This window comes from Muntiacus reevesi, chromosome 4 (genome assembly GCF_963930625.1).
Source record: "Muntiacus reevesi chromosome 4, mMunRee1.1, whole genome shotgun sequence".
Classification (NCBI taxonomy): domain Eukaryota; kingdom Metazoa; phylum Chordata; class Mammalia; order Artiodactyla; family Cervidae; genus Muntiacus; species Muntiacus reevesi.
Window position 1 is genome coordinate 86,299,875 of NC_089252.1, and position 12,273 is coordinate 86,312,147.

At 40.4% G+C, this 12,273-nt stretch overlaps 1 protein-coding gene across 1 annotated transcript in view; it reads left to right on the forward strand.

Moving 5' to 3' along the window:
* CNTN3 (contactin 3) overlaps positions 1-12,273 on the forward strand; it is a 392,050-nt gene that overhangs the window by 348,051 nt on the left and 31,726 nt on the right. Inside the window, exons 18-19 of the mRNA XM_065935286.1 lie at positions 435-669; positions 3,761-3,876. Coding sequence (XP_065791358.1) covers positions 435-669; positions 3,761-3,876 — 351 coding nt within the window. The remainder of the gene's footprint in view (positions 1-434; positions 670-3,760; positions 3,877-12,273) is intronic.

Here is a 12,273-nt window from a genome sequence, read left to right on the forward strand (position 1 = left end):
GTATCAATAGAAATTTTTGACATGATGCAAATACAGCTTTGAGTTTAAAACCTTGTTTTTACTTCCTTTCTTAAAGTTTTATTCTTGCACTGAATTATCATGTCAATATATAATTTTTTCTGTAAGATCAACATTAGGGAGGAGATGATTTTTATTTAATTTAGAGATGCAATATTACAACTGAAAGTATAGGATGCTCAAAAATCTAAATTATTTTGGAAAGTTCTAGTTTGTTATCTGGATGGCTATGAAGGAGTGGCATGTGTCTATTTTAAAGCAGCTCACTGTCTCCCTGTCCCTTTTTTCTTTTCTTAATCCAGCCACTTAGTACAATGAAGATTATTGACTTTTAAAAAAGACTCCACATTATAGCTGAATTTATTTTTACCATGCCCTCATGTGAAAGTGTGATTTAATATGTCTTTTCTTTATAGCCAGTCCCTGAAGAACTACAAAATGGTGAAGGTTTTGGGTATGTTGTTGCTTTCCGCCCTCTTGGAGTAACCAACTGGATCCAGACAGTGGTCACATCTCCTGATACCCCAAGATACATCTTTAGGAATGAAAGCATCCTGCCATTTTCACTGTATGAAGTTAAAGTGGGTGTTTATAATAACAAAGGTGAGGGACCGTTTAGCCCAGTGACAACAGTTTTCTCTGCAGAAGAAGGTATGGAAAGGCTATTAATGATTTTTCAACTTTACAATGGTGTGAAGTGGGACACATATTCAGCGGAAATTTTACGTTGGTTCAGTCTTTTCCTGGGCCGGTGATGTGGAGTCAAATAATGTATCAGGGTGTTGGGCAGCAGTAGACACAGCTCCTAGTTGGCCAGGCAACCACAGGGGTCAACAGTGGATACACGTATGACCATTCTGTACCATTTAACCATTCTCCACTCTGTTTTTCACTTCAAGTACAGTAGCCAATAAATTACACGAGATGGTCAACACTTTATTGTAAAATAGTCCTTGTATTAATTGATTTTGCCCAACTGGAGGCTAATGTAATTGTCCAGGGCCTGTTTAAGATATGCTAAACTAAGCTAGAGCTTCCCCTGATAGCTCAGCTAGTAAAAAATCCACCCGCCTGCAATGCAGGAGACCCCGGTTTGATTCCTGGGTTGGGAAGATCCCCTGGAGAAGGGTCAGGCTACCCACTCCAGTATTCTTGGGCTTCACTGGTGGTTCAGACAGTAAAGAATCTGCTTGCAATATGGGAGACCTGGGTTGGGAAGATCCTCTGGAGGAGGGCATGGTAGCCCAGTCTAGTATTTAGACTGGAGAATCCCCATGGCCAGAGGAGCCTGGCGGGCTACAATCCATGGGATCGCAAAGGGTAGGACATGACTAAGCAACTAGGCACACACAGTACAGGCTGAGCTATGCTCTTCAGTATATTCAGTGTATTAAATGCATTTTCAACTTCTATTTTTGACTGACGATGTGTTTGTTGATATGTAACCTCATCATAAACAGAGGAAGCTCTTTTTATCAGTTCCAAACATAATAATCCAATTGTGATCCCAAACCCCAATTTGGAAGTTCTTTGTGAGTTCAGATGTATTTCTTCAAAAGAAGAATGTTTGAAGTCACAGTTAGAGTCCTCATCCAGGTAATAAAGATCAACCATGCTTACCTGAAGTGTGAAACTCAGTGAATAGTCAGAGGGGTTCACACTTTGTTAAACATCTGTTTAGGGGGAATACATTGAATTCTAGTCTGTGAAGCAGGGAGCAGCTCTGCCTTCCAGAGCTTTCTTCTTTTGGAGGTAAGATTAAGATACTCTCTTTGAAGTGCTCTAGTCTCAAGTTATAAAGTGGTTCCTAAGAGCTGAAAGAGAGGTTTTAGCAGATTGGAGAGGGACGACCACAAGTATGACATTGGTGAAGCACAGAATGTGCAGGTTCGAGGATGGGGTTCACCAGTTCCATTTGGTACAGACTCACACACACTCCACTCTGGACTCATTCCCTTTGTCTGCCTTTCTGTCCCAGTTATTGCACCTCTTTAGAAAATAATAGTAGTGTTAGGAGAAGTCTATGAAGCCATTTTGTAGGTCAAAAGCAGCTGAACATTTGCTAGCTCATGTGGTTCTACCTAATTAGAATGACAGGAGTAACAAGTATTGAATGCTTACTATGAGCCAGACATTACCTAATTTGAATTTTCCAAAGAGGAATGATGTGTTGGTACTATTGTCATTTCCCACTTACATAGGAGAAAATGGAAGCTTGATGAAAAATTAATGAATTTGCCAAAATCCATACAGACCTATTGAGCTAGTATTTTAACTTAGGCTTTTGCTCTTGAGTAGTCTGAGCTCATGAAATATGATTTCACAGCATCTCCTCTATCCACCAAGCCTTACAGTAAATTGCAGAAGTGGGTCCACAGTTGTCATTCCTAAAAACAAATAAGGAAAGCTCACTTTTTCATCATACTATCACCCCCTATTTTTGTTCTTTTTCCACCGAGTTTTGAGAGAAAAAGGAAAAGGCATTATCAAAATTTTTGCAGCAGAAGGAGCTTTTAAATTCATAGCCAGAACTCTTCTCCAAGAGTTACTGAGAAGGATTATCATTACAAAGGCAGATCAGTGGTCTGGGGAGTGATGGTATTTGACCAAGGAGCTTTGGGGTGCTGTCCACCCTGTGCATCCTAGATAGGAGGGGGGCTGGCAGCTAGGAGGGAGGCAACAGCCAGAGTCTTTTACTATCCTCTTGCCTCCTGCACGTTCCTTCTTCTGTTACCATTCCTGCCACCAATGATGAATCACTTAAGGTCTTTCTGTCTGATCCAGATGACAGAATCTGACTTGACTGGTCTTTGAAAATAGCGAGAGTTATTGGAAATATCCTCAGACATTTCACTGAATCAAAGTGGGGGGGGGCTATTGAATAGCAGACCTCATGAAGAGTCTTAATCAAGGAAGCTCTGAGCCCTCAGAAACCTAGGGCTTCTCTAGGGCACCAGGGCTGATTGACTGGCCTCAAGTCTTCCTTATTTCTCCAAACCCATGTCCTCAAGAGAAAGGTATCTAATAGACCCATCCTTGGACCAGGCTGTCAATATCCATCAGCCATGGCCAGGAAGCAGGATCCTTTAACAAAGAAATGAATATTGGGGGAGGAGACATGTCTACTCAGAGCTGTGTCCTGAGACGGGAGAGTCACTGCAAGGGCCTGTGAAACCCCAGGAGTCCTCCATTACCAAGGGGATCTCTGTACTGTGTAATAGCTCTGTGCAGGTTTATCTCCTTCTTCAGAAGACTACAGGATCTCATTGAACTTTGCGCCTCTTGTGAGGCTGGTTGGACAAGACACTCACTAAATGCTTATTGAGTAAATGAATTCTGTAGACCTTGAGTTTTGTTCGACAAGGCCAAAAATAAAAATAGGTAGCCTTTATGGACATAGGATTTCCCACAGGGGCTCAAGGATGAAAAAGAAATAATGATATAGTGGAAAGAACAAAGCGGGGAAAAAAGGGAGAAAAGTAGAATACCAAGAAGGGAGTGCCAGAGAGGAGGGTAGAGTTGTTCTGGTTGTTCAGCAAGAAAAAGCCTGTGGTTATGATGCCATCTTTTCCTAGAAAATGGGACATGACCAAGACATGGTTCATATTTTCAAATATTTTTAAAGAGTATTTTATAGTATTTTCAAATACATTAAAATGTTTTTTTTAAATAAAAACTTCAGTAGATTTTTTAAATTAACTATCAAAATTATAACTGCATTTCACATTCTGTTCCCAAACAGAGCCTACAATAGCTCCATCTCAAGTTTCTGCAAATAGCCTATCTTCCTCAGAAATTGAAGTTTCATGGAATGCCATTCCTTGGAAATTGAGCAATGGACACTTACTCGGTTATGAGGTAATATCTTTTAAAATTAATTAGCTCGTGTAGGAGTGTTGGCAAGCTACTTTGTCTGCTTTTGTTTACAAGTCTTTATAGCAATGACATCTTAGCTAAAGTTTGAATTTTATTCAATTGTATCACTCTATTGTTCCCTGTGACTATCAGCAAATATTGATTTTAACTCAACCAATTGAATGAAAATAACTTTAGCATGGTAGAAAAGAAAATAATAATAAAATGAAAGGAAATAATGTATCCTGTGGGCCTAATCTTTTAGCTGGATTGACAAAAAATAAGTTTGAACTGTAGTATTTAAGTTCATAGGATAATTGTGACAACAGTTAAATCAGTCTCCAGTGCTTTGTCTTATTTTCTTGGTGGACTTGTTGCTTCTAGGCTCTAAAGAAGCCAGCTGTGTAGAATATAATTCTTGCCTTCAAATAATTGTCTTTGGTGAAAGAAGATGAGTGGTGTGAAATAGGATAACACACAACCAAATATAATGAAGATCAGAATAGGTCACACAGAATGGTTGAGGGATGAGAGATCTTGAAGGGTTTCAAAAGGGCATTCAGGTTTAACAGAAAAAGTAAGTAAACATAGAGAAAGTGGAAACATTCCATGGCACTTTGGAGGAATGGAAGGAGTAGAGGTCTTCCTGTGGAAGCTGATTTCAGGTGAAGAAAAGAAAAATACAGTGGGGCCAGGTCATAGATGGCTATAACTGTTAAGAAGAACCTTTCTGACCAGGCCCTATGTTTAGGAGGGAGCAGTTAGAACTGAAAACAGTTGAGCAGAGAATGGACAGGATAAAAAGTTAAGTCTTAAAATTTCTCTGGCAATGATTTTGTAGTAGCCATAGTTGTGATTTCACTTCCACCCCCAGCCATCTTCTCAGGAAGCTTCCCTCGTGCTCCTAATTCCTGATTCCGTGGCAGATTTACATGCAGTACAGGACCATGTACCCTTCCACCTGCCAACATAACCTCAAATGATTACACCAGGGTGGCCACTGGATCAAAGGCAGAGCTGCCCATGGACAGTTCAGCTGAACAAGTCAGATTCTTCTATGATGTCTTGAAGCGAGCAATACAGAGGTTGTGTTTAGTGAGAGTGATGCAGTGATATGTCAAATTTAGGACCCAGGTCAGACTTGTCAAGTAAAAGTGTGAAAGAGTTAGTCGCTCAATTGTGTCCAACTCTCTTTGAGATGCTGTGGACTATAGGGTTTCAGGCTCCTCTGTCCATGGGATTCTCCAAGCAAGAATATTGGAGTGGGTTGCCATTTCCTTCTCCAGGGGATCTTCCTGACCCAGGGATTGAACCCAGGTCTCCTGCTTTGCAGATGGATTCTTTGCCATCTCAGCCCCCTGGAAGCCCAGTGAAGGCCATTGGCAAATAGGACAAAGAAGCTCTACAGAGACGAGATGGAGCAGACATACTCTGATGCAACTCTAAACAAATGGAGGAGATAAGGACCCACAGAGCCTTAAAGAACAAGACAGAATAGCTCTTTGACAGCATCCCGCACTCAAGTTGGCTGTATTCTTTCTTATAATGTCTCCTTGTCCTTCTTTTCAGTCAACTTTCTTTACAAGTGGGCTTCCAAGAGTTCTGGGTCCTTGTAACCAAACAAGCAGTGACTTGAGTAAGCACAAATGACAAAGTCAAGAAAGGATAGGCTGGAGGAGTGATGTTCAAAGGAGGCACCATAGGCTACCTTTCCCACAATTACCTGAATTTTTGCTGAAGATGAGTCCCCAGAATCCTCCCTGGACCCACGGAACCCACACATCTAGGGACAGTTGTCGTGAATATGAATTTTTAGTGAGTACCCATAGGGAAATATCTTCCTGCACATGTGTGTATAAGAGGCCCTGGTCTTGACACAGTGACCCTTGATCACAGACAGAACTGTTCTGACTTAAGGCAAAATGATATTGAAGAAGCAAAGCACCACATACATATAGAAGAGCAACTTGGTTAGCCTAGTAAAGGAAGCCAGGAACATTTGGATGAAAAATTCCTCTAGTTCCCTTACAGTGAATGGAAGCAGTGAAAGATAATGGGCAACCAATAGTAGCTCCCCAATAATTAAAGAAGTGGCGTTGATAGGGAAGGTAGATGGGATAGAAGGAGCACAGATGTAATACCATAGTTCTGAGGTCAAATCTGTGCCGGATTCCAACCGTGCCATTCACCTAGCTGGAAAGGCGATGTAAATTCTATGAGCCTTACTTTCATCACCTGCAGAATGGGAACAATGGACCTAACCTAACTAGGAATTTGAGAGCATAAGCTGTGATTAGGTCTTTGTGCATCTCACAGTTTCTGGCTCATGTTAGTAACCAATGAAGAAGCATGAGTCATATTCCCAAAGAATTTTGAGACATAAATTTATAGATTTCTCCCCAGTAAATATTCTCAAGCAGTTCAACTCCAAGCTCTTTTGCCTCAGGAGAGTTTGTGACAGCTATTAAGATGGGATTACCTGTGAAATTCCTTCCTTCCTGGCTTTGTTACCAAAACTCAGGCCTGTAAGCCGATTATTTCATGTATCCTAGAGAGTGGGGAGAGAGAAAATGCCACAGAAGAAAAAAATGCAAGAGAAATTTCAGGAAATTTTGGAAGAAACAAAGATCTTAGGCTTACGAAGTCCCATGGGTGCTATCACTTTCTCCCTGGCAGTGCCCAGGGTGATGGGGAGACCACAGAAGGGAACAGATGCGCTTCCTATATTTCAACAAGGACTTCTTATTCCCCCAGCATGGCAGAATTGCTGGGCCTAAAGGGATCAAACAATGTAACAGTAAGTTATCTTGGCAAGGCTTTGGGAAGGGAACCCCAGGAGGGATTGAAGTCAAGCAGGATATGAAATTCAATGTTAAATCAGATTTACTTAGAGAAAATAAATGAGCTCATCGTACATCCCTCCAACAGGAGACTGAGGTACACCTCCCGCATTCAATAGCTTTGTCCTTTACAAACTCTGTGGTGTATTTATTTCAGTGTGTGTTAGTCATTCAGTCGTTCCCGGCTCTTTGCAACCCCATGGACTGCAGCCCACCAGTCTCCTCTGTTCATGGGATTTTCCAGGCAAGGATACTGTATTGGCTTGCCGTTTCCTTCTCCAGGGTACACTCTATGACAGGGGCATGATTCCTGACCTGGTTGTAGCTTGTGGAATAATTAAGAGAAATAAACAAGAGACTATATATAAATGAGCTTTGTAGGCTTCCAAGGGCCACAGGAATGTTACCAGTCACTGGTGATTGTTTGACAGCTTGAGGGCAGGTAGAGGTTGATGTTAGAATATGTCAGTTTAAGCAGATCAGGAGTCATCCAGATAAGCAACTCTATAAGAAAAGAGAATTACACCGCTGTGGCTCAGGTCAGGAAAGAAAGGTTGATTGAACAAGAGAGGAAAGCCAAGAATCCATGTAGTTCCAGGATAGTGATCTTGTTAAGTTCACACCATTTTTGAATTAAACAAACCTGCATTCAAATCCACTAGAGTAGAATATAATCTCCATCAGGGACAAGAAACCCTGCCTATTTGCTCACTTATGTATCCCAGGTGCCAGCAGTCGTATCCAGCACACAGGAAGTATGCAGAAAGCTCATAGTGACTGAATAAATGCAATTTCAGCTCCATTATCTTACTGCTCTGTGGCCTTGAGCATGTGATGAATGTTCTCCAAGGCCCTGTTAAAATAAAGATAATAGTAAATAACTCACACATCATTGGAGAAGTTTTAAATGAGATAAAGCAGCCATTGCGAAAATGGGCCAAAGAGACTTTGGGAGCTTCTACTTTTCTGTTTTTGCATATTGGGCTTTGGGATAAGATTTCATTGGAAGGAAAATTTTGAAAACCAGTGAAGTGGTGTAGAAACACATAGCACAATCTTGAGTATGGAAGTCAGTACTATTTGTGTTGCCACTGGTGTTGCCATTGGCAAGGGGAGCAAAAAAGAGGAGGGAGTGATGAGCAAATGGAAATTGCCTTGCATTAATTATAGCATCTTCCCTATAAAGAGGAGCAAACATAACATCCACATAAAGCCCGAATACAGTATTGAAAGGAAACAACTAGTGACAATTTCTCCCCCAAGGGCGTGCGCTGTGCTGGGTGTGCTCCGTGGTTTCTGACTCTTTGCCACCCAATGGGCTGTAGCCCGCCAGGCTCCTCTGTCCGTGGGATTTCCCAGGCAAGAATACTGGAGTGGGTTGCCATTTGCTCCTCCAGGGGATCATCCCAACCCAGGGATTGAAGCCTCATCTCTTGAATCTCCTGCATTGGCGGGTGGATTCTTTATCACTAATGCCCCCTGAGAAGCCCCTAAGGGTTTGGTGTGTTTGAAAAGAAAGAAACAAGTTGAGAGAAAGATACATTCTTTGCGACAACTTAAGAAAAAGTGTATATAATTGTGCCAAGATAGAAATACCTATTTTCATAGTCTCAGTAATGATTTAAACAGTAACCTGGAAGAATAAATGACTTAGCTGAGTATTTAATTAGCAGTCGTGTGGCTAACTTTCTGGGTTGCAGTTTCACCAATATATCTTCACAATTGTTAATAGCTCCTGCCTTCCTCTCATCTCAGTGGGGGTTGATCATGTGCCATGGGGCGTGCTGAGCACACATCATCATTAGCATCTAGACTAATTTTTTTTTTTCTGATTTGACCAAGAAGTCGTTGAGGAGCTCATTTCCCTGGGCTCCAATTTATTTCATCTTCTAACCACAATACTCAGGCTCAGATCTTTTCTTGTGCTCCTTTTTGTAGCAACAACTGATAAGAACAAGATAAAGAGAAGACAGATGGTTTAAGTTCATGGATAGTAGGTGCCTGAGAAACAAAAGCTCCAGAGTTCTATTTTGGTATATACAGTCCATTTCTTTACAGTCATTTTGTGTCTTGAGAAAATAAAACTTAGGAGAATAATCTTGACAAGCAGTGGGAAAAGCTGTATTGTGAAATACTGTGTGTGTATGTGTGCATGCGTGCGTGCATGTTCATGTGGGTGCTCAGCTGTGTCAGACTCTGTTACCCCAAGGATGGATACTTGAGTGCGTTGCCATTTCCTACTCCAGGGAATCTTTTTCGACCCAGAGGTTGAACCCAGGTCTCCTGAATTGTCAGGCAGATTCTTTACCACTCAGCCACCTGTGAAACATTTTGAAATATTACATTGGGAGGGAAGCTAGTAGATTTTTAAAAAAAAATGTTTGACAGAGGAACATAACTTGGGCAGTGAAGGGGCGGGGGACCTAGTAGATTTTTGTTGTTGTTGGCAGGGGTATATAATTAAAAATGTATACAGAAGGCCAGACTGAAACTTCTCTGTTCAGCCTCCTGTTGTAAATAGCTGTATGGAATATATTTAGCTCCCATCATTTTAATTAGAATAGGAAAAGATGTTAAATATTTGAATTTTTTTTAATATGAAATTTCTACTGGCAAATGAAAACATATAGAAGCAATCTGATTCCTTACAGTCAGGCAAAGAATTAACTTCACTCTAGAACGATGAGTCACAGGTACATAGGAAAATTGGATAGAGACAATTCAAGTCCTTTTAAATAAATAGAAAGCCAGCAAAAAATGAATTGAGTAAATAAAAAGCAGACTGTTGGGAGGTAATGGAAGGATTTGTTACGCTGGAGAGAGCAGTAAGTATGTGTGTGAGTGAGGGTTGCCCAAACAAAGCAAGGTGTGTTATTAGGCAAATATTGTTCTTACCAAACTGTGACTCACTCAGCATTGAGAGCCTAAAAACCCCCGCCTTGCACCAGCCCATCTCCTGGCTTCTCTGTTTATAAACTCAGGTTTGGCTGCTCACCTTTCAAAAACTCAAGAGACAAGTGATGGTAGGAATGGAAAGGTTGCTTTATTCAGGAGACCAGCAACCTGGGGAAACTCATATCCACAAACTGATTCTGAAGATTCTGCTCAACTGTGAAAGTTTGTTTTTTTTTTTTTTCATTTATTTGTATTAGTTGGAGGCTAATTACTTTACAATATTGTAGTGGTTTTTGTCATACATTGACATGAATCAGCCATGGATTTACATGTGTTCCCCATCCCGATCCCCCCTCCTACCTCCCTCTCCATCTGATCCCTCTGGGTCTTCCCAGTGCACCAGCCCCGAGCACTTCTCTCATGCATCCAACCTGGGCTGGTGATCTGTTTCACCCTTGATAATATACATGTTTCGATGCTATTCTCTCAAAACATCCCACCCTCGCCTTCTCCCACAGAGTCCAAAAGTCTGTTCTGTACATCTGTGTTTCTTTTTCTGTTTTACATATAGGGTTATCATTACCATCTTTCTAAATTCCATATATATGCATTAGTATACTGTATTGGTCTTTATCTTTCTGGCTTACTTCACTTTGTATAATGGGCTCCAGTTTCATCCATCTCATTAGAATGATTCAAATGAATTCTTTTTAATGGCTGAGTAATATTCCATGGTGTATATCTACCACAGCTTCCTTATCCATTCATCTGCTGATGGGCATCTAGGTTGCGTCCATGTCCTGGCTATTATAAGCAGTGCTGTGATGAACACTGGGGTGCACGTGTCTCTTTCAGATCTGGTTTCCTCAGTGTGTATGCCCAGAAGTGGGATTGCTGGGTCATATGGCAGTTCTATTTCCAGCTTTTTAAGAAATCTCCACACTGTTCTCCATAGTGGCTGTACTAGTTTGCATTCCCACCAACAGTGTAAGAGGGTTCCTTTTTCTCCACACCCTCTCCAGCATTTATTGTTCGTAGACTTTTGGATAGCAGCCATCCTGACTGGCGTGTAATGGTACCTCACTGTGGTTTTGATTTGCATTTCTCTGATAATGAGTGATGTTGAGCATCTTTTCATGTGTTTGTTAGCCATCTGTATGTCTTCTTTGGAGAAATGTCTGTTTAGTTCTTTGGCCCATTTTTTGATTGGGTCATTTATTTTTCTGGAATTGAGCTTCAGGAGTTGCTTGTATATTTTTGAGATTAATCCTTTGTCTGTTGCTTCGTTTGCTATTATTTTCTCCCAATCTGAGGGCTCTCTTTTCATCTTGCTTATAGTTTCCTTTGTTGTGCAAAAGCTTTTAAGTTTAATTAGATCCCATTTGTTTATTTTTGCTTTTATTTCCAATATTTTGGGAGGTGGGTCATAGATGATCCTGCTGTGATTTATGTCAGAGAGTGTTTTGCCTATGTTCTCCTCTAGGAGTTTTATAGTTTCTGGTCTTACATTTAGATCTTTAATCTATTTTGAGTTTATTTTTGTGTATGGTGTTAGAAAGTGTTCTAGTTTCATTCTTTTACAAGTGGTTGACCAGTTTTCCCAGCACCACTTGTTAAAGAGGTTGTCTTTTTTCCTTTGTATATCCTTGCCTCCTTTGTCGAAGATAAGGTGTCCATAGGTTCATGGATTTATCTCTGGACTTTCTATTCTGTTCCATTGATCTATATTTCTGTCTTTGTGCCAGTACCATACTGTCTTGATGACTGTGGCTTTGTAGTAGAGTCTGAAGTCAGGCAGGTTGACTCCTCCAGTTCCATTCTTCTTTCTCAAGATTACTTTGGCTATTCGAGGTTTTTTGTATTTCCATACAAATTGTGAAATTATTTGTTCTAGTTCTGTGAAAAATGCCGTTGGTAGCTTGATAGGGATTGCATTGAATCTATAGATTGCTTTGGGTAGCCGTAGTATAGCCATTTTGACAATATTGATTCTTCCAATCCATGAACACGGTATATTTCTCCATCTGTTTGTGTCCTCTTTGATTTCTTTCGTCAGTGTTTTATAGTTTTCTATGTATAGGTCTTTTATTTCTTTAGGTAGATATACTCCTAAGTATTTTATTCTTTTTGTTGCAATGGTGAATGGTATTGTTTCCTTAATTTCTCTTTCTGTTTTCTCATTGTTAGTGTATAGGAATGCAAGGGATTTCTGTGTGTTAATTTTATTTCCTGCAACTTTACTATATTCGTTGATTAGCTCTAGTAATTTTCTGGTAGTCTTTAGGTTTTTCTGTGTAAAGGATCATGTCATCTGCAAACAGCGAGAGTTTCACTTCTTTTCCTATCTGGATTCCTTTTACTTTTTTTTCTGCTCTGATTGCTGTGGCCAAAGCTTCCAAAACTATGTTGAATAGTAGTTGTGAGAGTGGGTACCCTTGTCTTGTTCCTGACTTTAGGGGAAATGCTTTCAGTTTTTCACCATTGAGGGTAATGCTTGCTGTGGGTTTGTCATATATAGCTTTTATTATGTTGAGATATGTTCCTTCTATTCCTGCTTTCTGGAGAGTTTTAATCATAAATGGATGTTGAATTTTGTCAAAGGCTTTTTCTGCATGGTTTTATCTTTCAATTTGTTAATGTGGTGTATTACATTGATTGATTTGCA